The sequence below is a fragment of the Pteropus medius genome, unplaced genomic scaffold (assembly GCF_902729225.1).
Source record: "Pteropus medius unplaced genomic scaffold, Ma_sr-lr_union100, whole genome shotgun sequence".
NCBI lineage: Eukaryota > Metazoa > Chordata > Mammalia > Chiroptera > Pteropodidae > Pteropus > Pteropus medius.
In genome coordinates this window covers 390,405-414,276 of record NW_024353905.1, presented here as the reverse complement: position 1 = coordinate 414,276, position 23,872 = coordinate 390,405, and the positions used below count along the sequence as shown (strand labels likewise).

Sequence of the window (23,872 nt, the reverse complement as noted above, 5' to 3'; positions counted from 1 at the left end):
GGGAAAAATGGAATCTTTGTAGTTTCTTTTTCCTTTTTTACTTTAGAGAAATAGTAGCTCAAGTCCTCAAATAGTAGGATCTCAATTTGCATATTAGCTTTCTTAGCTAAAGTTGAGATTTCGTCCCTGTGTTCTCAAGTGATTGTTCATGAGTGTCTAATGATACTGGTGATGATGCCAACAGTTTCTCCAGGTAATCACTCTGTTCCTGGGCTATCCTGCTGAGCTCTTTTATTTAACTTCTTTAAAAACAATCCTCCAGAGTAGGTAGGTGGTGTTATCTCCATGAATAAATTGAAACTTAGAAGTAAAATAATTAGCCCAAGGTCACTCAGTAAATAGTTGAGCTCTGTAACTCTAGATCTTAAAATCCAGATCTGTGTGACTAAAGCTTGATTTCCTTCAGCACTTCCAGGGATGGCAAGCACGTGACCCCACACATAAAGCTCTCCCGTCCTGGTAGACACCATTTATCTCATGTACCTATTTCCCATTGGTCTGAAATGGGGCCCTCAAAATTCTCAGCAGTGTTTCAGCAGGATAAATTGAAACCTATTTGCCATCACTGCTCTATACTATGCTGCCTATGATGTGCTCTGGAGAAACCTTAATGTGTAGGGTTTTTTCCCTTCAAGAAACTTTGTTTATTTAGGTTCACAGAACCAACATGCATGTGTAAATGGTGTCTGCAGGGAATCTGCACGTGACAGGATCCCTTACCAGGGGAGCCTAGGGAATATGTTTCAGAAGCATGCCTGGAACACCGTAAATGTTCAACAAAAGATAGAAAGGACTTGAACTGAGCCTTTTAACGCAAATTAAATTAAGAGGGAACATCAGACTAGCGTGGAGTGAAGGTGGCGAAAGTGAGACGTCTAATCTGGCTGCTTCTTAATTCCAGGCAGAGATCTAACCTCTCCATGTGACTTCCTCCTAGCCTCTCTTTCCCCAGAGAGAGCTGAAGATTCTGATGCACTGACAGCTGTCAGCAGTCAATTGGAAGGCTCTCCCATGGACACCAGTAGCCTGGCTTCCTGTACCCTGGAGGAGGCTGTGGGTGACACCTCAGCAGCTGGCAGTTCTGAGCAGCCCACAGCAGGCATCTCTACTCCTGGGGATGCCCCACCAGTTGTGACAGAAGTGCAAGGCAGGGGTGATAGGTCAGGGGAACCTGCCCGGGCCCCTGAGGACCGGTAAGCACTTTGTGAGCAGGAGGAGGGCAGGATGTGTTGGCGGGTATTTCAAGCCACATTCATACTTGTTAACTCATGAACATCTTCGGTACACTGGGGAAATCAACCTGGCTTCTGTGAGAAAGGGGTATTGTAGGAGCATTTTTATAAATGGGAAAAATACAACACACATAACAACCTGGAAACGATTTCCTTCAGCTCTCCCCCTGCATCCTCTGAGAGTTCTTCCACCAGAGATTCCGCTGCAGCCATTTCTGGAGCAGATTCCCGGGGAATCCTAGAAGAGCCACTGCCTTCAACAAGCAGTGAAGAAGAAGATCCCCTTGCAGGTGAGCTACACGTGTGCTCATGCATTCCTGGAGTTGTTTAGGCTGCTTGTACCTAGCCCTTGTGGCTTTTCATATGGTTCTGTCCAGGTGGAGGGCAGCATATACATGTGAGGAAGACCGACAGTAAGAGCATGCTGACAGTACATAGTGGAATGAGCCCAGGCTTTGGAGTCAAACTGATCTTGGCTCAAATCCCCCCCTCTGTCACCTCCCGCCTTTAGGACCTACGGCCATTTCTTGACTCCTCTGATCCTCATTGATACTGAGGGAGTGATAATAGCTACATGATGGTTTCTTGATGAAGGTTAAGTGACAATGTACACAACAGAACCTGACGCATAAGAGCTATTCTGAGCCTGGGGAAGGTGGTTAGGCCTTCTCTGTCCTGTGTCCTTTGTGTGCAGTGAGGACAGACAAAGCTGGTTTCCTCAAGCAAGGCCATGGGATTCTTTCCTTCTTAGGCATCAATAGAGGTGTGAGTCCCTTCACATCTTGCATCTCCCCTCAGGTATCAGTCTCCCCGAAGGTGTAGATCCCTCTTTTCTGGCTGCTCTGCCTGATGACATCCGCCGGGAAGTCCTGCAGAACCAGCTGGGCATCCGTCCACCAACCCGGACTGCCCCCTCAACAAATAGCTCAGCTCCTGCAGTGGTAGGGAATCCTGGTGTGACCGAAGTGAGCCCTGAGTTCCTGGCCGCCCTGCCTCCAGCCATCCAGGAGGAAGTATGTGAGCAGGAAGCTGGTGGGAGCAGGTTGCCAGGCCATAAGTATTCCCCTGCTGACTTCTTCTGCTCCGTAGGTGCTGGCACAGCAGAGAGCTGAGCAACAGCGACGGGAACTGGCACAGAATGCCAGCTCAGACACCCCAATGGACCCTGTGACCTTCATCCAGACTCTGCCCTCAGACTTGCGCCGTAGTGTCCTGGAGGACATGGAGGACAGTGTGTTGGCCGTGATGCCACCTGACATTGCAGCTGAGGCTCAAGCCCTGAGGCGAGAGCAGGAAGCCCGGCAGCGGCAGCTCATGCACGAGCGGCTCTTTGGGCACAGCAGCACTTCTGCACTGTCTGCCATTCTTCGAAGTCCAGGTATGGAGGGAGGCAGTGGGAGGACTCTGAAATGCTGAACTTTAGCTACATGAGGCTCTGTTCCCCTTTGTATTATGTGGACCTAATTCACTACCACCCTCCCCAATTTTAGTCTTTTCTTTTTCCTTTCTTTTCAGCTTTTACCAGTCGCCTGAGTGGCAACCGTGGGGTCCAGTACACTCGGCTTGCTGTGCAGAGAGGTGGCACCTTCCAGATGGGGGGTAGCAGCAGCCATAACAGGTATCTTTGTTTTTCATCTTGTCATTCCACTTCTCACATCTACAATTAGTCCAGCTTCCTTAATTTATAGATGGAGAGGATGGATGTTCTCTCTAGGGTGTTTCCTTGAATGAGTGGAAAAACCAGATCTTTGACATCCCCCTTCAGAAAGCCACACTTTTTAGTGTAGCTGTTGTAGACCATAGTCAGGCAGGCTGGCAGCAGGCACTAGCTTTGGTTGTAACAAGGAAAGCCACCTGCCTCCCATGCAAATAGCAAAACATTGAGCCACTTACCTTGAAATTATAGCCTCTAGGCTGTGGAAGTAGAGAGGAGTTAATTATTAACCAGACTGAAGGAGAGTGGAGTCAAACTGTGAAGGGAGTAATCAGTTCCTATATATGGCAGGTGGTAGGCTAAGGCCAGCCACGCCGCCCCCCCCGTCACTCTCCCCTGTAGTCCAGAGAAGGCAGAAATAAGCATTGTCTCCTAGGCAGTCTCGTTTTACTAATTGATGCACACACCTGGGCTGGAATCTCTGCTCTCTTTTCAGTCATTGTGTGATGTAGGGCAAGTCACGGAACCTGTTTGAGCCTCTTGTACATCTCAAAAATGAGTGATTCTCTAGTCTTTACAGGCAGCCCCTTGAAGAAGCTGTTACAGACATTGTAGAGTGCCTGGTATATAGTAGGCACTCAAGAGGGCAGTTCTTGTTACTATTAAGAGCCCTTGGACTAGACAGTCTCCATTCTCTAACCTCTTTGTTGGAGGTAGCCAATTCATTCCCCTCCCCTAGGCCTATATGCCTGATCCCAGAGCTCTAGCTGAAGTATTACCCAGAAACTATGCTCTGTTCCAGGCCTTCTGGCAGTAATGTGGACACTCTCCTCCGCCTCCGAGGACGGCTTCTTCTGGACCATGAAGCCCTGTCTTGTCTCCTGGTCCTACTTTTCGTGGATGAACCGAAGCTCAATACTAGCCGTCTACATCGAGTACTGAGAAATCTCTGCTACCATGCCCAGACCCGCCACTGGGTCATCCGCAGCCTACTGTCTATCTTGCAGCGCAGCAGTGAGAGTGAGTTATGCATTGAAACACCCAAGCTGTCCTCAAGTGAGGAAAAAGGCAAAAAGTCAAGCAAGAGCTGTGGTTCAAGCAGCCATGAGAACCGGCCCCTGGACCTGCTGCACAAGATGGAGTCTAAGAGCTCTAACCAGCTTTCCTGGCTCTCAGTATCCATGGATGCGGCCCTAGGCTGCAGGACTAATATATTCCAGATCCAGCGTTCAGGTGGGCGCAAACATACTGAGAAGCATGCAAGCAGTGGCTCCACTGTCCACATCCACCCCCAGGCTGCTCCTGTTGTCTGCAGACATGTTTTGGACACACTCATTCAATTGGCCAAGGTGAGGAGCTTGAGGGAACCCAACTCCTGGAGATGGAAGAGGGGTGGCAGCCACGGCCTAAATGAAATCTGAACTCTAAGGCAGCTAGCAGGTCTTCCTTAGCTGTTATTGCTGAAGCCTATATTGTTTCTAGGAAATTGTGCAGTAAATAACTTTGGGAGACTTTTATCTTTACAGTTTTTATGCATTATCTTACACAGTCATCAAAACCTTCAGTGGTCTGTATTCTTCCCATTTTACAGATGAAGAAGCTGGGTTATAGAAATTTTTAGTGGCTCTGTCATGTGGCTAGTAAGTAATAGAGCTGAGTAGACCTAGAATTTGGTTTAGTCTTTTTTATAGTAAGCATTGCTGCCATTTGTTAAGGGCCTGCTTTGTGCAGGGAACCATGCAACATACATTATCTCCTTTAATCTCCCCATTTTATAAGTACAGAGACTGATGCTCAGTAAAGTTTGCTAATTGTCTCTTTCCCTACAAAGCTCTCATTTCTTTCTCTAGGCTGCTTTGCCATCAGTTGGATAAATTCCCGTGTTACTTTACCAAAGCTGTCCAAAGGAGTGACAAGCCTAGGAACTAGTTGTCTTTTCTTGTCAGGAAAATGTACTTTCTATGTAGACCCCATAGACCAAGCTTGTCTTTCTTTTCCTGTCAGGTTTTTCCCAGCCATTTCACACAGCAGCGGACCAAAGAAACAAACTGTGAGAGTGATCGGGAAAAGGGCAGTAAGCAGGCCTGCAACCCATGCTCTTCACAGTCCAACAGCAGTGGCATTTGCACAGACTTCTGGGACTTACTAGTAAAACTGGACAACATGAATGTCAGCCGGAAAGGCAAGAACTCCGTGAAGTCAGTGCCAGTGAGCACTGGTAGTGAGGGGGAAACCTCCCCATACAGCCTCGAGGCCTCTCCACTGGGGCAGCTCATGAACATGTTGTCACACCCAGTCATCCGCCGGAGCTCTCTCTTAACTGAGAAACTCCTCAGACTCCTTTCTCTCATCTCAATTGCTCTCCCAGAAAACAAAGTGTCGGAAACACAGGCTAATTCTGGCATCAGTGCTTCTTCCACCAGTGTTGCCACCTCAACCACATCTACCACCACTACCACTGCTGCCTCCAGCACGCCCACTCCCCCTGCTGCAACCACCCCTGTCACTTCTGCTCCAGCCCTGATTGCTGCCACGGCTATATCCACCATTGCCGTAGCCGCTTCGACCACAGTGACTACCCCCACGACTGCTACCACTACTGTTTCAAGTAAGTGTGGATGTAGGCTGGGAGCTGTGGGATTTTTACACCAATCTCACCCCCGACTCGCCCATCCAGGTATTCTTCCATAAATGATCTGTTCGGTTTGTGTTTGTGAGAGCCAAATATGTTCATTCTCGTCCTCATCAGTCCCAGTTCTCTCTCTTCCTCTTCTTCTCTCCCTCTCCCTCCCTCTCCTTCCCTTTCTCTTCTCTCCATTTTCTCGCCTCTCCCTTTCTTCTCCTTCTCCGGTCCCCCCACCCTCACACACACACACTCCTGTGAAAACCAAGCATTCACTGAATGTGGCTTCTAGGCTAAGCACCAAAAGGAGAAATAGACGGTCCCTGTCATCAAAGAACTCCCAGCCTTTCCAGCCTGGTTGAGGGAACCAGTTCTCAGAGGAAAGGAGTTCAAGAGTAGGCAGGATACAATGTGAATCAGGGTAGAATAGAGTAACCAGGCCATCCCAGGAAGTGAAGAGAATGAGCCCTACAGCAGACTAGTAAGAATTATTAAAGAAGTAGGTTTTGGAGAGGGGATCTTTAGAAGGGACTCTGATAGTAAAGCATTAGTTGAGAGAAACGTCCAGAATTCTTTGTCACTTTAGAAGGTACACTCATAAGAGTCCTTGGCACCTCAGGTCATTTGGATTTGACTTCTGTGGTTGAATCTCTGTTTTCACTACTTTGCCATTTTGAAGCCCTGGACAGTTTAGTGATTCCTTGGTTCTGCCAATTAAGTCTTTGGCGTGTGGTTTTCAGAGGCTTACAATGTTCCATCTGTTTCCTCAAAGCTTCTACTACTAAGGCTAGCAAATCTCCAGCAAAGGTGGGTGATGGGGGCAGCAGCAGTACAGACTTTAAGATGGTATCCTCGGGCCTCACTGAAAACCAGCTACAGCTCTCTGTGGAGGTGAGTTCAAGCTCTTCTGACCTCCCAGTGTTGGGGGAGAAAGGGGGTGGATAATGTTCTGGTTCTCAAGTTGGGGCTTATTCCTCCTCCTTTTTCTCAGGTGTTGACATCCCATTCTTGTTCTGAAGAAGGCCTAGAGGATGCAGCTAATGTGTTACTCCAGCTTTCTCGGGGGGACCCTGGGACCCGAGACACTGTTCTTAAGCTGCTATTGAATGGAGCCCGCCATCTGGGTTATACCCTTTGTAAACAGATAGGTAATAATAGGAATAATGCAACATGTATTTCTGAAACCTTTCACTTAGGTGTCACCTCTTTTTGGAAGCCTTCCCTGAACCCCTAAGCTAAATCAAACTCCTGTATGCTTCTATAGTCATAGCCCCCATGCTCTCTTCTGTCACAGCACTGATAATACTGGGTTGTCATCTGATTTTCTCTGCTCAGTTGTTCTAAAAGAGCAAGGATGGGCTCCTCTACATCACCAATGCCTGGCACACGGCAGGTAATTGGTGCTTAGTGAAGGCAAATGAGCACACATAGGACTGGCAGTGTCCTCTTGTTTTTCCATTCTGGGCACTTGTAAGAGTCCTATAATGAGCCTGCTGTGGCAGCTTTGCCATCTCAGAGAGGAGCCTACACTATATTCAGGCCTAGGAATTGAGAGTCAGATAATACTCTGCCTTTATGCAGTTTCAAGGGTACAAAAATTCTAAGAACACTTGCAGATCATCTAGTTACAGTCTTCCTGTTTTACCAAGAAAACAAAAACCCAGTGATACTGCAATTGAATCAAGGAGTAGAGCCAGATTTTCTTTCCGCATAGAGTCTTTGCTCTTGCCCACCCCCATCCCAATCATGGGTCTTCCTAGATCTCAGCTACTTGCTTAGTTATCGCCTTCATACAAGGGTCCCTGGAGCTACGGTGATAGGAGGTTGATGGGATTGTGTGACCCAGGGCATATTTTGCTGCATGACAATTGTAAGATTCTTCCAGAAGATGTCTCTAACCTTTGTTGACTGCTACCATGTGGGCCAGGCAATGTCCTAGGCACTTTACTACACAGTAATTTTCTAATTGTCAAAGCAACTTTGTAATGTTAGGCAGTATCCGTTCCATTATTAAGGTGGGTCAGCAGTTTGCCTAAGGTCACCACAAAAACCTCCGAAATTCAAGAGGCATACAGGCTCCAAAACAGATAACTTTCTCCTCTCATTGAGCTGCATTTTGTGTAGATTCAATAGATTCTTGAGGTCAGGTAAATTGATAGTCCCTGGGTAGTTGATCGATCCATGAGCACACATAGCAAAATGACCAAAGCAAAATTTCTAGTTATTCCATGTTCTCTGTAGCAAAGAAGATGACCTGGGCAGGTTTCTTGGAAAGGTTTGGCTTTCAGCTGCTTCATTGGAGAATCTCTGAACACTTGCTGGCTCCTCTACCTGCCCAGGTACCCTCCTGGCTGAGCTACGGGAATACAACCTGGAACAGCAGCGGCGAGCCCAGTGTGAGACCCTGTCTCCTGATGGCCTTCCTGAAGAGCAGCCACAGACCACCAAGCTGAAAGGCAAAATGCAGAGCAGGTGGGTGATAGCTGTCCGTTTGGCTATGGAACTGGAATCTGGGACATTCTGAAAGGTTGCTCTTGCTGGTTTTCTGGTGGTGGGTTTTTTCCCCTCTCTGGGCAGATTTTCTTATCTGTCCTGTACACATTCGACCCTATTTTTTTCCTACGTGTGAGATTTCCTTGTGAGATTTCTTACTCCTCTGGTTGACACCAGAAGGCCCTGCTTGCTCCAAGTATCTATGCTTTGATGCTGTCAATATACGCAAGCCACCTCTACACTATCCAGGTTTGACATGGCTGAGAATGTGGTAATTGTGGCATCTCAGAAGCGACCTCTGGGTGGCCGGGAACTCCAGCTGCCTTCTATGTCCATGTTGACATCCAAGACATCTACCCAGAAGTTCTTCTTGAGGGTACTACAGGTCATCATCCAGCTCCGGGACGACACACGCCGAGCTAACAAGAAAGCCAAGCAGACAGGCAGGCTAGGTATGAAACTGGAGTGTCCAGTTGAGGGGCAGGGTTGGTGGTGGAGAACCCAGAGTCCCTGAAGGGCAAGACTTAATGTCATGTCTCCTTCCTGTTTGACCTTTCTAAAAGGAAGTGATGATCCTTTCTTAAAATGTTGATGGCTGCATTCTGTATGTCACTCAAGCTGCCTGCATAAGAAATCCATTAGTGCAAGTAGGAATTATGGGGAGTGGAAATCTGGCAAGGAAATTGAGGGCGGATCTTTCGCTGAACAAGATTTAACTCACTGAGTATGCCTCCTTTCTGCTTCCTTGATCACTCCTGACTAAAACGTGGCAGCCATGTTGCCTCAGCCGTGGCCTGCCAAATCCTACCTCTCTTCTTCCTATCCCACAGAACCCTCTCACCTGTCACCATTCATCTGCTTAGCACCATGTCCCCTACCCTTGTCTGTAATGGTAGCTCTTAGTGCGTGATGATGAGCACTTTGAAGCTGCCTGAGCTAAACCTCAAAGACCTCAGCAAGATGGCCTGTGGCGGCCCAGGAGATGGGAAGAGAGAATATTGGACACTCCTTCTTTTTACATTTTATATCTTGCCCTCTTCTTTCTTTCTCCCAGGTTCCTCCGGTTTAGGCTCAGCTAGCAGCATCCAGGCAGCTGTTCGGCAGCTGGAGGCTGAGGCTGATGCCATTATACAAATGGTACGTGAGGGTCAAAGGGCGCGGAGACAGCAACAAGCAGCAACGGTTAGCATGATGCCTGTGGCCCCTCATTCATTTGTCTCTCCCCCTCCTCCACCACATCATCAGTGGGGTTTCAGTGCCCTTACCTTGTATGCTTTTGCATTAAGTTTGCTATATGAATGTTCTGGACAACAGGGTTACTTTCTGTCGGTGGTGTTTTTGTTTTTACTGTTTGTTCACCAGTTTGTTGGTTTGGTTTTATTTGATTTTAAAGCTTGGCCATCATACCCCACTCCCAGCTATCCCGTCAACAGTGGCGCTTTTGCAAACTGCATAATGCTAAGTGTCTGGGTTCTGAGGGGATGTGGGATGAAGATTTTTCAATCTCAAGGAACAATGAAGGTACATCAGAGACATTTCAGGAATCCTGCCTTTTCCTTAAAAGTCCCCCAAACTTGGTACACATTCCACGCAGCCTCTTCTATTCTTCATACTCCCTTGGCACCTAGGCATTCAGACACTTTTAGGAGGAAACCTTCAGGTTCCTAGGTAGCCAGCTCATTGGGATCCCAGCACAGAGTGGCTGCAGGAAAGGCCTGGCATCATGTTATGTATGCTGTGGCGCACTCTCATTGTTTTCCTGTCCTTGCAACATGCAAGTCACCTTTCCAAGATCCAGGATAAAAGGTATCCTGAGGCCTGGTTTTTCTTTGTGTATAATTACTATTATACAGTATCATTTCATTGAGCATGCCAGTAATAGCCTAGAATTTGAGGGCTGTGACTTCAGCAGAGTAGAAAGGGAAAATAGCTATTAATTCTGGAGTATTTTTTCTGCCCAGTCTCTTTCCCACACCTGATAGGACAGATGTTGGCTTTTGAAATAATCCCACACACCAAAGGTTGTACTGATTCCCCTATTTCCCCTTTTGTGAGCAAACAGAAACAAAGAGCAAACCTACCTTCTCTCCATGTGAACTTTATATTTGTGTACACATGTAAACCGTCCCCAGAAAAAATTTGAAATCTGTCCAAGAGGCTGGTGTATGACTGGACGTAGGTTTGGAGTAGAGTGGAAGCAATTCCAGAATCCAGGGAGCTCTTTGGAAAAACTTGCTAGCTCAAGGTGGAGGACAGCGAAGGAGGTGGGAAAGCCATTTTTTTTGTCCTAGAGAGCTACAGAGTTTCCTGACCAAATGTCGGAAGCTGCTTTCCAAGCCTGAGATGTGCCAGCCTCTAGCCTGTCCCTGAGGAAAGCAGAGTTGCACCCTTTATGTGACTTTGTCTCCCTTTTATCCAGTCGGAGTCAAGCCAGTCAGAGTCATCTGTCCGGAGGGAGGAGTCACCCATGGATGTGGACCAGCCATCTCCCAGTGCTCAAGATACTCAGTCCATTGGTCAGTACTGCTTCCCGTTTCCGGCCCAGCAAAAGAGAGAGTCAGTCTTCACGGAATGTATGCTGGAGCCCTTGCTCTTGACCTATATAAGCTCAGTGTTTTCCAATTTGTTCAAGCAAACATTGGTTTCTATAAATGCTAATAGACGTTTACCAGCCAAGGTCACTAATCATCACCACCTTTCCCTCGTTGCAGATTCATAGCACACGCTGTGATTCCTGTAGCAAAGAAGCTATGATATATGTGTGGAGACGGCATGTGTTTGAATCTTGGCTCCCCTGTTTACCAGCTCTGGGATCTGAGGCAAACCTCTCTTTGCTTCAGTTTCCTCTTTAAAATAGGGATGTTCGTAGTTAGGATTGAATGAGTTAACACATGTATGTAGTGCTTAAAGCAGTACCTGGCACACAATGGATGCTATTATTAGCAGCATTTCTCAAAGTTAATTTCACAAAGAATACTTTTTGGCACCCTTTTAACACATTCCTGTGGAGTAATGTCAGTCCATTTTCAAACTAATCATTTGATAATCCACAAGTGCTCTGGGAGTTAATGAGGCAGTGAATAGACTAGCACTGTCTGGTAGAACTTTCCTGTAGTAGCCACTATTTCAGTTGTACTAGCCACATTTCAAGTGCTCAGCAGCTTGCACTTGAAATGTGGCTAGTACAACTGAAGATTGTATTAATCTTAATTAATTTAAATGTAAATGTTATTCAGTGTAGGACTACAGCTTGCCTTCAGATGTCACTCAGTGTTACTCAGTGGACCAATCTACCTGATCTGTCTAATGGCCTCTGCATTTGGCCTGGGAGAAATCTAAATGAAGGGGAAACCTCAAAGGCTTTCTTACTCTCTCCATGTGTCCTGTAGGCTCAGACGGGACCCCACAGGGGGAGAAGGAGAAGGAGGAGAGGCCACCTGAGTTACCCCTGCTCAGTGAGCAGCTGAGCTTGGACGAGCTGTGGGACATGCTGGGGGAGTGTCTAAAGGAACTGGAGGAATCCCATGACCAGCATGCGGTGCTAGGTGAGTTGTGGCCTGAGGGCCCAGGTCCCAACCCACTGATCTACTCTGGGGCCCTTTGTGCCAGCTTAATTTTATTCCTTCCAGGTCACTTCTCTCTCTCAGTGTGTCTATAATGCGGATGCAAAGGAGAGTGTGTGTGTGTTTTTTTTTTTTCTTTGCTCATGTCAGAAGGAAGATTTGCCTTCTTTTTTTTTTTTTTTATGTAGTGTCTTTTACTTTTTAGACCAGGGGAATCTTTATACAACTGGTTGCCTATCCCATTTTTCATTGGCTTCAAGGAAGCTCTGACCTCCGCTTTGGCTTCATTTTTCTATGCTACCGTTATATTTTTCCTGCAAGTTTCCATTATGTCTTCTGTACTGTACTTTGGTAATTTGATCATGAAGGAGAAGAGCTTTGTGTGTTGAAGTTTGTAAAATGTCACCTCCCTATCATTCCTACCCCCAGTGCTACAGCCTGCCGTTGAGGCCTTCTTTCTGGTCCATGCCACAGAGAGGGAGAGCAAGCCTCCTGTCCGAGACACCCGTGAGAGCCAGCTGGCACACATCAAGGACGAGCCTCCTCCACTCTCCCCGGCCCCCTTAACCCCAGCCACTCCTTCCTCCCTTGACCCATTCTTCTCCCGGGAGCCCTCATCTATGCACATCTCCTCAAGCCTGCCCCCTGACACGCAGAAGTTTCTTCGCTTTGCAGGTACAGGGGACTCTCAGGCCCCCAAATGTAGAAGGCTTCGTTTTTTACTGGGTCATTGCATACATTTTATCCTTAGCTGATTTGGGGTTGTGTGTTGGAAAGTGAGGCTAGTGAGGTATGGACCATGTCTGGAAGCCCTTGTGTTCCACTTGACCTTTTTTCCCTAAAACAAGGAAAAGAGAGTTGCTGGCTGGATGGCTGTCTTTTGGTCTTCTGGGACCCATGATGTGCTGATTCCTGCTGTACTTTTTCTCCTCAGAGACTCATCGCACTGTGTTAAACCAGATCCTGCGGCAGTCTACCACCCACCTCGCTGATGGGCCTTTTGCTGTCCTGGTAGACTACATTCGTGTCCTCGACTTTGATGTCAAGCGCAAGTATGTACTCTGAATGTTGGAGGAGGGGACAGCTCTCCAAATGGTATCTCCACTCCTAGGAAGGAGCCATAGTTCTTCCTGGGGCAGTATTTCCAAGGAAAGAAGTTTCCCCTAATTAGTGGCAGCCCTTGGAAGGGTGTTGGGCAAAAGGATAGAGACTCATCTGTGCCACAGCCATTGTACTTAAATACTCAACTGGCCTTCTCCACCCCAGTCTCCATTCTTCGTCAGAAAATGCAAGCCTTTGTTTAACCACATGATTTTCTAAAGTCCAAGTCCATCCTTTGGGGCAGGGGCCCCAAGCCCTGGGCTATGGACCGATACCAGTCCGTGGCCTGTTAGGAACCGGGCTACACAGCAGGAAGTGAGCAGCGGGCAAGTGAGCGAAGCTTTATCTGTATTTGCAGCCGCTCCCCAGCACTAGCATCACTGCCTCAGTTCCACCTCATATCATCAGGCATTAGATTCTCATAGGAGCATCGGTCCCTGGTGCCAGAAAGGTTGGGGACTGCTGCTTTGGAGTAATAGAGGAGGCGCAGGTAGCCATAGTACACTCGTAGCAGGGCTCAGGGTTCCACAACACTTCCCTCTTCCCTGCCCTTCTTTTCTTTACTACGTACCTGCACATGCTTACCTGCTTGTTGCAGAAATTCCATGCTGCAATCCCTGTGGGTCCTTACTTGGTGGAGATGGGGCAAATTGAGAGTTGGTAGTAAATGACCTCTCTCTCCCAACTACTGGATATTTGCCCAGGGGGACCCAAGTGGGGAGCAGGAATCAAAGTGTTTGGAGGATGGGGGAAGCATCATTGTGAGTCTTCATCCTAATCAGGCAAAACAGATTTGCTCTGCCTCCCCTAATCATGTTTTCCTTCCTTTCCTACCTCCCAAGATATTTCCGCCAAGAGCTGGAGCGTTTGGATGAGGGGCTCCGGAAAGAAGACATGGCTGTGCACGTCCGCCGTGACCATGTGTTTGAAGACTCCTATCGTGAGCTGCACCGGAAATCCCCTGAAGAAATGAAAAATCGATTGTAAGAGCCTAGAACAGAGAACAGACAGGATGGGAGGGTGGGGGGCCTTCCTACAAGGTAGTGAAGGCTTACTCAGGCCCAGATGTACAGGTGAACTCAGGAAGGTGCTGCACTCCCCAGTTGGAATTCCCAGTTGGAATCTAGCTTAGATCATCTCACTGAGCTGCCTCCCAATTTATCAGCCTGCTCTCATAAGACTGTTCCTCTGCTCGCTGGCTGGCCCCTGGGCTAAGCTACTCAACGATTCCAGGCAGACAGAAGAGTCTTTGGCGTTTACAAAGATATACCTGATGGCTTCGCAGAGAGAGCTTTTTTTTTCATTGTTAAACTAGAAATGGGAAGCCCGCTAAGCAGATGGTACCTTGGTTTGGGAGAAACCACCCTTGCATGAGTGGGACCGCACCAAATTGGTAATCACTCACTATGATTATGAAGCCACTTAGAGGAGAGGAGATGATAGACCTTTTGAAGCAGATTATATGCTCCTAAACTCAGGAACTTGATTCCTCCCCTCCTTTGTCACATGGTCTTGCCATCTGTGTTAAACACACAGGAAGTCAGAGAGGCTTCTGAGACAGACTGGGCCCTGCTTCTCCACCTCCGAATCCTTATGGACATTAGACTCTGGGCTCAGCGTTCTCTGATACCACTTGATTCCACCTCTTCCTCCTTTTCCTAAGTGAGGTCTCATTTAGGCATCTATAACACTTCCTATTGGTGTTTTCTGGAATATTGATCAGCCTCTACTGGTACTTCAGGATATCTCTTCTATCGATGGTGCCCTTTTTTGTCCCAGAGCCCTCTGGGCTCTCCTGGCACTCTGCATTCAGCTCTGTCTTTGCACTGCCCAGGGCTTTCTGCACCTTACCGTTTCTGCTCTATTGTGCAGGTATATAGTGTTTGAAGGAGAAGAAGGGCAGGATGCTGGAGGGCTCCTGCGGGAGTGGTATATGATCATCTCTCGGGAGATGTTTAACCCTATGTATGCCTTGTTCCGTACCTCACCCGGTGATCGGGTCACCTACACCATCAATCCATCTTCCCACTGCAACCCCAACCACCTCAGTTACTTCAAGTTTGTTGGACGCATTGTGGCCAAAGCTGTATATGACAACCGCCTCTTAGAGTGCTATTTTACTCGGTCCTTCTACAAACACATCTTGGGCAAGTCTGTCAGGTAAGGATGTGGCACAGTCCTGGGGCTGTCATCAGTACTGGGAATTAGGTTCTTTTCCTGTGCCCCACCCCTATGCTGCCTTTCTTTCACCCCAACCCATGAATGACCCTGTCTATTTTTATTTTCCTAGATATACAGATATGGAGAGTGAAGATTACCACTTCTACCAGGGTCTGGTTTATCTGCTGGAAAATGATGTCTCTACTCTAGGCTATGACCTCACTTTCAGCACTGAGGTGGGTCAGGAAATCCTGACTGCAGCACATCCCAACTAACCTAGGAAACCCCTTGATTCCAGAATCCCCCTTGAACTGGCATTGGATAACCTCGTGGTTTTAGGGAAGCATCTCGACTTCCTGAAGCTCCATGCCATTTCCCATCTGGCAGAGAACAATGGGTACCAATCCAGGCTCTTTCCTAGTTTCCCCTTTATAAAAAATAATGCTTCGGTGCATGCTCTAGTACATTATTTTCCATTCCCAAAGGTAATTCATTATAGAAAAATTATATAGAGATAAAAGAAAAACAAACATTTTAAGATTACTCTTCCCCCGAATTGTTTTCTATAAAGACTGTGTTGTGTTACATTACATATGTTAGCCATGCCTTTTCCCCTTTCGCCCTTAACCTTTCTTTATGAGGCAGTTATGAGCTTATGAGAAAAACGTCACTTTTTTATGACTTGCTTCAACTCTCTGCCTAGGACATGGAAAAGAATTTAGGGTGTGTTCCCAGGTATCTATGTAAGTTCCATCCTAGACCAAGCCTGATAGTGTGATTGGTGTTTTGGGTATTCTAGGTCCAAGAGTTTGGAGTCTGTGAAGTTCGTGACCTCAAACCTAATGGGGCCAACATCTTGGTAACAGAGGAGAATAAGAAGGAGTATGTACACCTGGTGTGCCAGATGAGAATGACAGGTAGGAGAAATGTCCCTTAGACCCTTCGCTGTTCCATATGGGAAGAGGTCAGGCCTCACTTCATTTCACAGACATCATTTCCTCTCTTCCCCTGTGCCAGCCACAAATGCCTTGCACAAGAGGAATCTAAAAACTTAACCAAAACTATTTCCCTTCATCCATCCTCACATGGGGGCCTGGAAACAGAGTGGCAGGTGAGGCAAGCAGACCAGTCAGCATCCCAGTAGCAACAGGAGTCAGATTGGAGATCTCTGACCTATAACAGTTGGGAGAGTTCAGATGCCACATGGCTTGATTCTCTCCCCAGGAGCCATCCGCAAACAGCTGGCAGCTTTCTTAGAAGGCTTCTATGAGATCATTCCAAAGCGCCTCATTTCCATCTTCACTGAGCAGGAGTTAGAGCTACTAATATCAGGACTGCCCACAATCGACATTGACGATTTGAAATCCAACACTGAATACCACAAGTACCAGTCCAACTCTATTCAGGTGAGCTGCTGCTGGCATCCCCCACTCCTGTATTCCTAAGCCGTGCTAATTTGTGTGATGCCAAATAAACCAGTACTCTTAAGGGAAGGGGTTTTGTAGATGACCACTTTACCTACATGTAACTCTTCATTCTTCTGGAGAGTTTTCAGGTGATGTTCTTTCTCATCTTATAAATGAACTGAATTCGATCTCACAGAAGGGACTCACCTAAGATCCCAAATCCCATACCCTCTTTTTCCAGGAGCTCTCTACCTAATCCTGGATTCTTATGTCCCTTCCTGCAGATTCAGTGGTTCTGGAGAGCATTGCGTTCTTTTGACCAAGCTGACCGTGCCAAGTTTCTACAGTTTGTCACGGGTACTTCCAAGGTGCCCCTGCAAGGCTTCGCTGCCCTTGAAGGCATGAATGGCATTCAGAAGTTTCAGATCCATCGAGATGACAGGTCCACCGATCGCCTTCCTTCGGCTCACACATGGTAAGAGGAAGGGTTTGTTCTCCAAGCATTCAGATTGAGCTTGCATATATGCTGCTTCTAAGGCCTCTCTACCCAAGGTCAGGAACTCAAATCTGACCCTGGCTACCCTGGTCTTGGGGTAACTCAGAATTTGGTGGTTTTGTGGAGAAGCTGATACATGAGATGAGAAGCCAGCCCAGACTCACCATGGGACTGGGGAGACATTGCAGATGAACACTGCCACATGAGACCATGGTATATTCCAGGGCTCAGCGTGGCTGGAGCAAGCAGTTGCAGAGTTGCAGGGAGCACAAAGCTGAAGAACAGCAGAGTTTGTTCCATCAGGAGTCAGATCACCAGTGAGCCTGATTCCTCCTTGGAGCTTGCACGTCGACCCAAAGCCATGGTGTTTAAGGAGAAGTGACAGTCAGGTTTATGTTTTAGGTGCCTGATGACCAGTATTAGGGCCAGATTAGAAGAAGACATACTAGACTAGGACAAGATTGGGAGTCCGTAAGAAGCGAGGAGTAATAGGTTCCCTCAGGGAAAGATCAAGTGGGCACCATGGGAACACAGGGACTTAGTTATCATCTTTTATTATAAACCGATCTTTCTTCTTTCTCTAGTTTTAATCAGCTGGACTTGCCTGCCTATGAGAGCTTTGAGAAGCTCCGCCACATGCTACTATTGGCCATCCAGGAGTGCTCTGAAGGCTTTGGGCTGGCCTAATAAGGCCCTGCCCACCGCTGTGAGGTTTTTCTACCATTGTTGGACTTGGGAAGGGGGGAAATAAAAACAAAATGAACCAGAAAGAAAATGTCAAAAACCAATAAATGAAATCCACCAACTCACCATGTGTGTGTCCCAGCTGCCCCATCTTCTCCAGTGCATACCTGTTCCTTCTCTCCTGCTCATTTTTTCTCCCCCTCTCCCTTTTCCTCACCTTTCCCCATTCCATTGCCGTCCATGATTCCCTCCCCATGTGTTAAAAAGGCAGTAGCCTTTGCAGGGACCTGTTTGTCCCAACTGTTTGAACAGTGTGCTCCTCAGAGTCTGTGTTCAGAAGGATTTGCTGCATTGAGACTTGAAACCTTTGGATAGGGGAAAAAATTATATATATATATATTTTTTTGTTCTGTTTGCATTTCTTAATTTGTGCTTGGAATGTGTTGATGTGCACAGCTAATGATTCAGTGCGAGACAAGATTGGCGTCTGTGTTGTGGAGGTTTCAAATAAAGAGCACTCTTCATAACTCACTTTTCACAATGGCGTTTTTTTCCAAGCTTAACAAAAATTCCAAGCACATGCTAGACAGACGTCTGGAGAAAAGAAACAAATGGATTCTCCAGAAAACCATTTCCACCGCCACCACGGTGCATCTGCCTCCTTCAAAGTTGGTTTCCACATAGTCAGGAGAGACCAGTAGCCACCAAGAATTGGGGGGAAGCTATTTTTTAGAATGGCATCTGCACTTTGGGGCAGTAATGGCATTGAGATCGTAGCCAAGGACAAAGCATCATCTTGCTCGAGGGGAATGAACCAGGAGTAGGTTGTAAGAAATATTCTGAGAACTCGTTCAACCCAACCCACTGTTCTATTTGGTGAACCTTCATAACAGTCTCAAGTTTGAGGCTCAGTTTAAATTTTTGATTTCATTAATATTTTCATTTCTAACAAATTTTAATAAGCAAATAATTTGACAAGCTCTCCAGAAAAAAAGTCTTAACTACCCTTCTGGTTTTGTTTTGTCGTCTGCCTGTCTGCCAGTCTGTTCACAGGTTACTCAGTAGTCTCTTGTGGTTTTTACTCCATCGTGCACTAAAAGCTGATCTAAGGACTTTGATGGTTCCACCTCTAAAGAAAAAAAAATAAAAGTTTAGTTAGAAAAATAATTCCAAGTGTTGCTTGCTTTGTGTGTTTTTTCTCATTCTCTGAGGCTCTGCTTCTTAAAGATATTTCCCATGACCATTCCCTGAAGTGTGGATCTAGGAAAGCAGTGGTGTGTCCTTAACCTGATCCCTTGGTCCTGATGCAAATAATTGCTGGACATTTTCTTTTTTTCAAAATTCAAACTTGTGTGTGCCTGGCCCTGCTGACTGACAAGTGAGTCAACCCTTCCCTGCTATTGAGCGTCTAGTCAAGGGGAGGAGACTGATCGGTTCTGTGACAGGTGTGGGAAGGGGGTCTTTAGGTGCCAGAGCAGAAGTACCTGATCTAGCCCAGAAGATCAGGGAAGACTACATCGTCAGCAGCACTTGGGTTGAACTATAAGACTGTGTGGGAGTCAAGATTAAGGAGGCTAATCTAGGTCAAGACAGCAAGAGGCCAGTTACCTGATATGGCAAGGCTTGAGCAAAAGGTGATGGCCTGAGATGAGGCTGGGAGTCCAGCAGGCCTTAAAATGAATAAGCAGAAGTACAGTAGAATTGACCAATAAGTTTTAGAACTGCTTCTTTGAAAAATCATAGACTAAACCTCTCACATTTAAAGTTGAAAGGGGCATAAGAGTTGGGTGTGGAAGCTGAAAGTGCAGGTGGAATAACCCTGAAAGAAAGAAAAGCAAATCTAAATGGCATGGGACAAAAACCTAAAGTGACCAAGTATAATTTGCCCTTGTGATATGCATATGGTGTAATATGACAACATCAAATGGGAAAAATCTCATCAGTAGATGGGAGGCATTTGCTAACTCTCAGTAACTATTCCTGGTAACTTTTAAAGGGAAAGACACTACTTTAATATACGGTAACCTCAGACCAACAACCAACATCACATGGAGCATATGGTGAACGATTATCTCCATTAGCACTGTTTTGCCTATTGTAACCATTTCAGTAAAGCAGGAAACAAGTATAACTGTTGACTGCTAAATCAAGAGAATCAGGTTATTAGAACTTAAAACTGCTTCCCCAAGAGGCCTGGTTATAATGAACAAAATACTCAGCTAAACATTTACTGTCCAACAAGTATAAATTGTAATAAATTCATATGATGGACTCCTATACAGCAGTAAAAATGTACCCATTGCATATGTCAACATGCATAATCTCAATGATAAGCAGAAAGCATGAGACCTGTTTAAAAGTCAATACTACCTGGGTATGTACCAAGAACGTGAAAAACCATATCCGTATGAAGAGGGGGAACATGAAGATACAGCTAGGAAGAGGTAATTAAGCAGAGGACTTCAGCTACAATGTATTTCTTAACCTGGGTGGTGGTGAGTATACAGCTGTTCCTTATATTATGTACTGTAATACTTTGTAACTTTTATATACCTGAAGTAGTTGATAGTAAATCTTTTGAGATAGACTATTAAATTTCACAGTGCATTTGAGGTAGGTAGCAGGTAGTTGATAACAGGCCTAATTCTACATGAAGGCTAATAGCTGCATGATAAGATTAAACATGTCCTTGTCCCTTAATAATTCCCTCCACTGATCTGTCTGCCCAGATTACCACAGATTATCTCCTTATTAAATAGTCCCCTTATCATTAGGGTGGTAAAAATGGTGCTATTAATAATTATACTGGACCACAGATGCAAACAAACCAGATAAACTGGGATGGATGACTCTATACTTACGATACATACCTGTCTTGTCCAGGAAAACAGTTATTACCCATCCTAAACATAAACCATTTTATTGAGCACTTACTATGTACCGAACACTGAGAATTCTGCTTTCTAGAAATTCACTTGAAGGAAAGGAGGCAGGTAGTAAAGTGCAAGGAGCAATGAGACTTAATAAGCAGGAGTAACAAGATTAAACATTGTCTCAAATACAAGCACTAACCAGTTAGAAAGCATAACAGGAAATAAATTCCCTTCACGACAGTAACAAAATACTTAAGAATAACCATAAGAGTGCGATTCATGTGAAGAAGAAAACTGCAACTCAGGAGAAGCCTAAAAAGAGGCAAATGAAGAGACTACATTCGCATAAAAATACAAGGATAGCTGGCCTTGAGACTTTGGGGAACAAACTGACATGTTAAATAAGCAAGGTGGGAGCTGAAATCAGCACACCTGACAGGATGGCCTCAGCTATGAATATTTGGAGTGCTGTGGTCTACTGTAAAGAGAAAATGAAACAGAGCCAGTTGGGGAAGGAATAGCTTTGTCAATGTTAAAGGCCAGCACTGGGGGAAGCGGGGGGGGGGTAGATATAAGTTTGCACTTCATAATAAATTCCAAATGGAAGATTCAAGTGTAAAAAACATGAATGTATCTTTTAAGCACAAAATGAAAATATGGACAAATGATAACTGATGTGGGATATGGAAAAACTCTCCAAGGCTAGAAACTACAAAACACATTATAATGGAAAAGAATGATATATTTGACTACTAAAATGTTGGCAACACCATAAACAATTAAAAAGCAATGACAATCTAGGAAAAAATAAATCTCTAACAGGCAATGGGTTAATCCTTGAATATATATATATATACATATATATATGTAATATTTATATATATTTTAACTTACAAATCACTGAGACAAACCCCCAACAGAAAAACATGCAAGGATGTGAAAAGGCAATTCACAAAAGAAATATAAATGAGCAATAAGCATGTAAATGCTTACCTCTGTGATAATTACTACCTCTGTAATAATCAAAGGTCCATTCCATTAAAAGCGCAATGAAAACCACTTACCAAACCGAAATATATACGTGTGTGTATATTAACATGGGTGGGAAAGAACATGAAGAAACAGGCACTGTTATACACTGCTGAGAAATTGATACTATCTCTACGATGAGTAATTTTGTAATATCTACTGACAGAGAAAGGCACCCTCTAACTTCTGGGAGCTGGCCTGGCTTTCAGATTTAGACCTTGATGTTCTGTTGAACATAAATATCTCACAGAATGTCAATATCTGACAAGGCCACTCAGTGACCATGATAGATTAAGACAAAATTGAAACGACTCCATAATCATGTTTGAACACAAACAATGTAAACGTCCAAATTACAAAATTAAAATTAACCAAACATCTCCTATCTTGATTAATATGAGAGGCTGCTCTTTTTTTTTTTTTTTTTAACCAATTACAGTTTTAGCATCTCTCTGGTCTGTTCTCTCTTATAGAGAAGATTCATTAGCATACCCAATCATAAAATTACCCCCACTACTGGAAAGTATTTAGAAGAAAACTTCACTTCCTTAAACCATCCCTAAAACACCTAACACAAGCCCAGATCTGCCTGTAGTTGCCCATGCTGTGGGTTCTCCCTCACTGCCAACCTGCTCGACTCAAGGCAGATTCTTGCTCCTGGCCTTTAGCTGCAGGGGAAGACACTAGGAGGAACCTTCAAACAAATGTAGTAAGGCATTAAATGGTATGTATCCTCTTCTGTTTAATGCTTTCTAATATTCACAAATTTAGATGGAAACTGGCAACCCAAACTTTTTGAAGCACACGCAGACACAACGTGTGTGTGTGTGTGTGTGTGTGTGTGTGTGTGTGTGTGTGTGTGTGTGTGAGAGAAGGAAGGAAAGAGAAAGAGAAAGAGAAGAAGAAGAAGAGAGAGAAGAGAAAGAAGCTGGCCTTGGCGATGTCTTGTTGTAGTATGTGGCCTTGAAAAAGGAGAGAGGGGCTTGAAGTGGACACATCCTCTCCAGGTCTCACAGTCCCCACCACTCCTTATTATCGATTATGTACTTCTGCTTTGTTCACTCATTCATTCAACAAATATTTATTGAGCACCTATTGTGTGCCAGGCATAAATTCCTGCCATCACGAAGCTGACATTCTAATGGGGAAGGGAGACAATAAATATGTCAGAGAGTAAATGACATATTTTCTTCTCTGAAGAAAAATAAAACAAAGTAAAGGGATAGCGAGTTGAGAGGGGTATTCTATGGGGTGTTCTGAAGAAGGCCTCTTCAAGGGGCTGACATTGGGGCTTAGAAAACCTGCTTGGAAGAAGCAAAGATACTAGTTTAGTCATTGTGGGATCAATCTCAAGGAAGTGTTCCAGGCAGAGAGAACAGCCAGTATAAAGGCTTCTACACACATGGCATCTAGAAGGAAAACCAGTGGGGTTCTAGGGAGGTGAGTGATGGAAAGTATCATAAGAGTTTAGGTCAGAGAGGTAAACAGGGGCCAAATCCAGGGCTTTTACTCTGAGCAGGGAACTACCACAGGCTACTGCGCAAAGGGGATATGATCTGTGACCTCTGTAGCTGCTCGCAGAGAGTGGGTGGGAGGGGTCGGCATGGATGCCTGAAAGCCCGAGGAGGCTACTGCTGCCTTCTTCCAAGTGGGACACAAGTTACCTGCCAGGACTTCCAAAAGGGTCCTTTAATAGGCTTATATATGCATGGGCTATACAAGGCATTGTTAAAGGGATAGGGTACTGGGTGCCTCAGGTAGGCCAGAGTCTCACCCTTGATGCTTGAGGTTTTTGTCTAGATGATGATGATGTGATGGTTTCGTTGTCTGTTTTTCACCGTGGGCATGTATTTCTACAACTAAAAATAAATAGTCTAGTTTCAGTGGGCATGCCCTGATGCAACCTTCAGGAACGGGAGGCATCCTGCCCAGCCCTCCACTCCTGCGGCAGTGTAGCCTCGCCCGATTCTTCCCGGTTTGCCCGGGGCCTCCCCAGTTTTAATAGTGAAAGTCCCGTGTCCCAGGAGAACCGTCCCCCTCCGTGAGCCGACTTGCTCCTCAGTGGCTGGGAGAGAACAGGGAGCCAGGCCTTCCCAGGGAGCAAGGCCTCCGGCCAATGGCAGATCACGAAGTGGCGCCCAGCCGCGCTCTGCCCGGCAACCCCAGCGCAGGACTCCGTGCCGCTGTCCAGAGCAGCTCAGTCTGAGGCCCCTCCCCGAGACTGCCGTTCCCAGCCCCGCCTCCTCCTTGAAAATCAGTGGGTGTGATTCTGTGTTTGTGTAACTGGATAACCTGGGGGCATTATAGCTGTCAGGAAGGCGGTATATACATCTAACTGCACGTGATCGTATGACTGGGTGTGACTGTGTACAGATTGTGTGTAACAGGATGGGCTTGTGGGGGCTGTTGCTGTGTGTCTGTGGTTTCCGGAGTGGGTATGTGTCTGTGTGACTATGACCATACATGCACTGGATCTGGTGCCTTGAGTTATGGTGATTGTATGAATGTCAGTCAATACTTGACAGGAAAGAGTGGCCATCATTGAATATGTCTGTGTT

At 45.9% G+C, this 23,872-nt stretch overlaps 1 protein-coding gene across 1 annotated transcript in view; it reads left to right on the top strand.

Moving 5' to 3' along the window:
- The window catches only part of HUWE1 (HECT, UBA and WWE domain containing E3 ubiquitin protein ligase 1), a 162,401-nt gene extending 144,458 nt beyond the window's left edge, over window positions 1-17,943 (top strand). Inside the window, exons 60-82 of the mRNA XM_039851453.1 lie at window positions 938-1,193; window positions 1,392-1,522; window positions 2,031-2,245; window positions 2,322-2,610; window positions 2,748-2,850; window positions 3,689-4,235; window positions 4,891-5,494; window positions 6,282-6,400; window positions 6,501-6,657; window positions 7,849-7,981; window positions 8,252-8,454; window positions 9,057-9,184; window positions 10,422-10,518; window positions 11,392-11,547; window positions 11,995-12,240; window positions 12,500-12,617; window positions 13,509-13,649; window positions 14,539-14,826; window positions 14,957-15,062; window positions 15,626-15,743; window positions 16,051-16,232; window positions 16,517-16,707; window positions 17,313-17,943. Coding sequence (XP_039707387.1) covers window positions 938-1,193; window positions 1,392-1,522; window positions 2,031-2,245; window positions 2,322-2,610; window positions 2,748-2,850; window positions 3,689-4,235; window positions 4,891-5,494; window positions 6,282-6,400; window positions 6,501-6,657; window positions 7,849-7,981; window positions 8,252-8,454; window positions 9,057-9,184; window positions 10,422-10,518; window positions 11,392-11,547; window positions 11,995-12,240; window positions 12,500-12,617; window positions 13,509-13,649; window positions 14,539-14,826; window positions 14,957-15,062; window positions 15,626-15,743; window positions 16,051-16,232; window positions 16,517-16,707; window positions 17,313-17,415 — 4,631 coding nt within the window. The 3' untranslated portion in view covers window positions 17,416-17,943. The remainder of the gene's footprint in view (window positions 1-937; window positions 1,194-1,391; window positions 1,523-2,030; window positions 2,246-2,321; window positions 2,611-2,747; window positions 2,851-3,688; window positions 4,236-4,890; window positions 5,495-6,281; window positions 6,401-6,500; window positions 6,658-7,848; window positions 7,982-8,251; window positions 8,455-9,056; window positions 9,185-10,421; window positions 10,519-11,391; window positions 11,548-11,994; window positions 12,241-12,499; window positions 12,618-13,508; window positions 13,650-14,538; window positions 14,827-14,956; window positions 15,063-15,625; window positions 15,744-16,050; window positions 16,233-16,516; window positions 16,708-17,312) is intronic.
- Window positions 17,944-23,872: the final 5,929 nt, after the last annotated feature.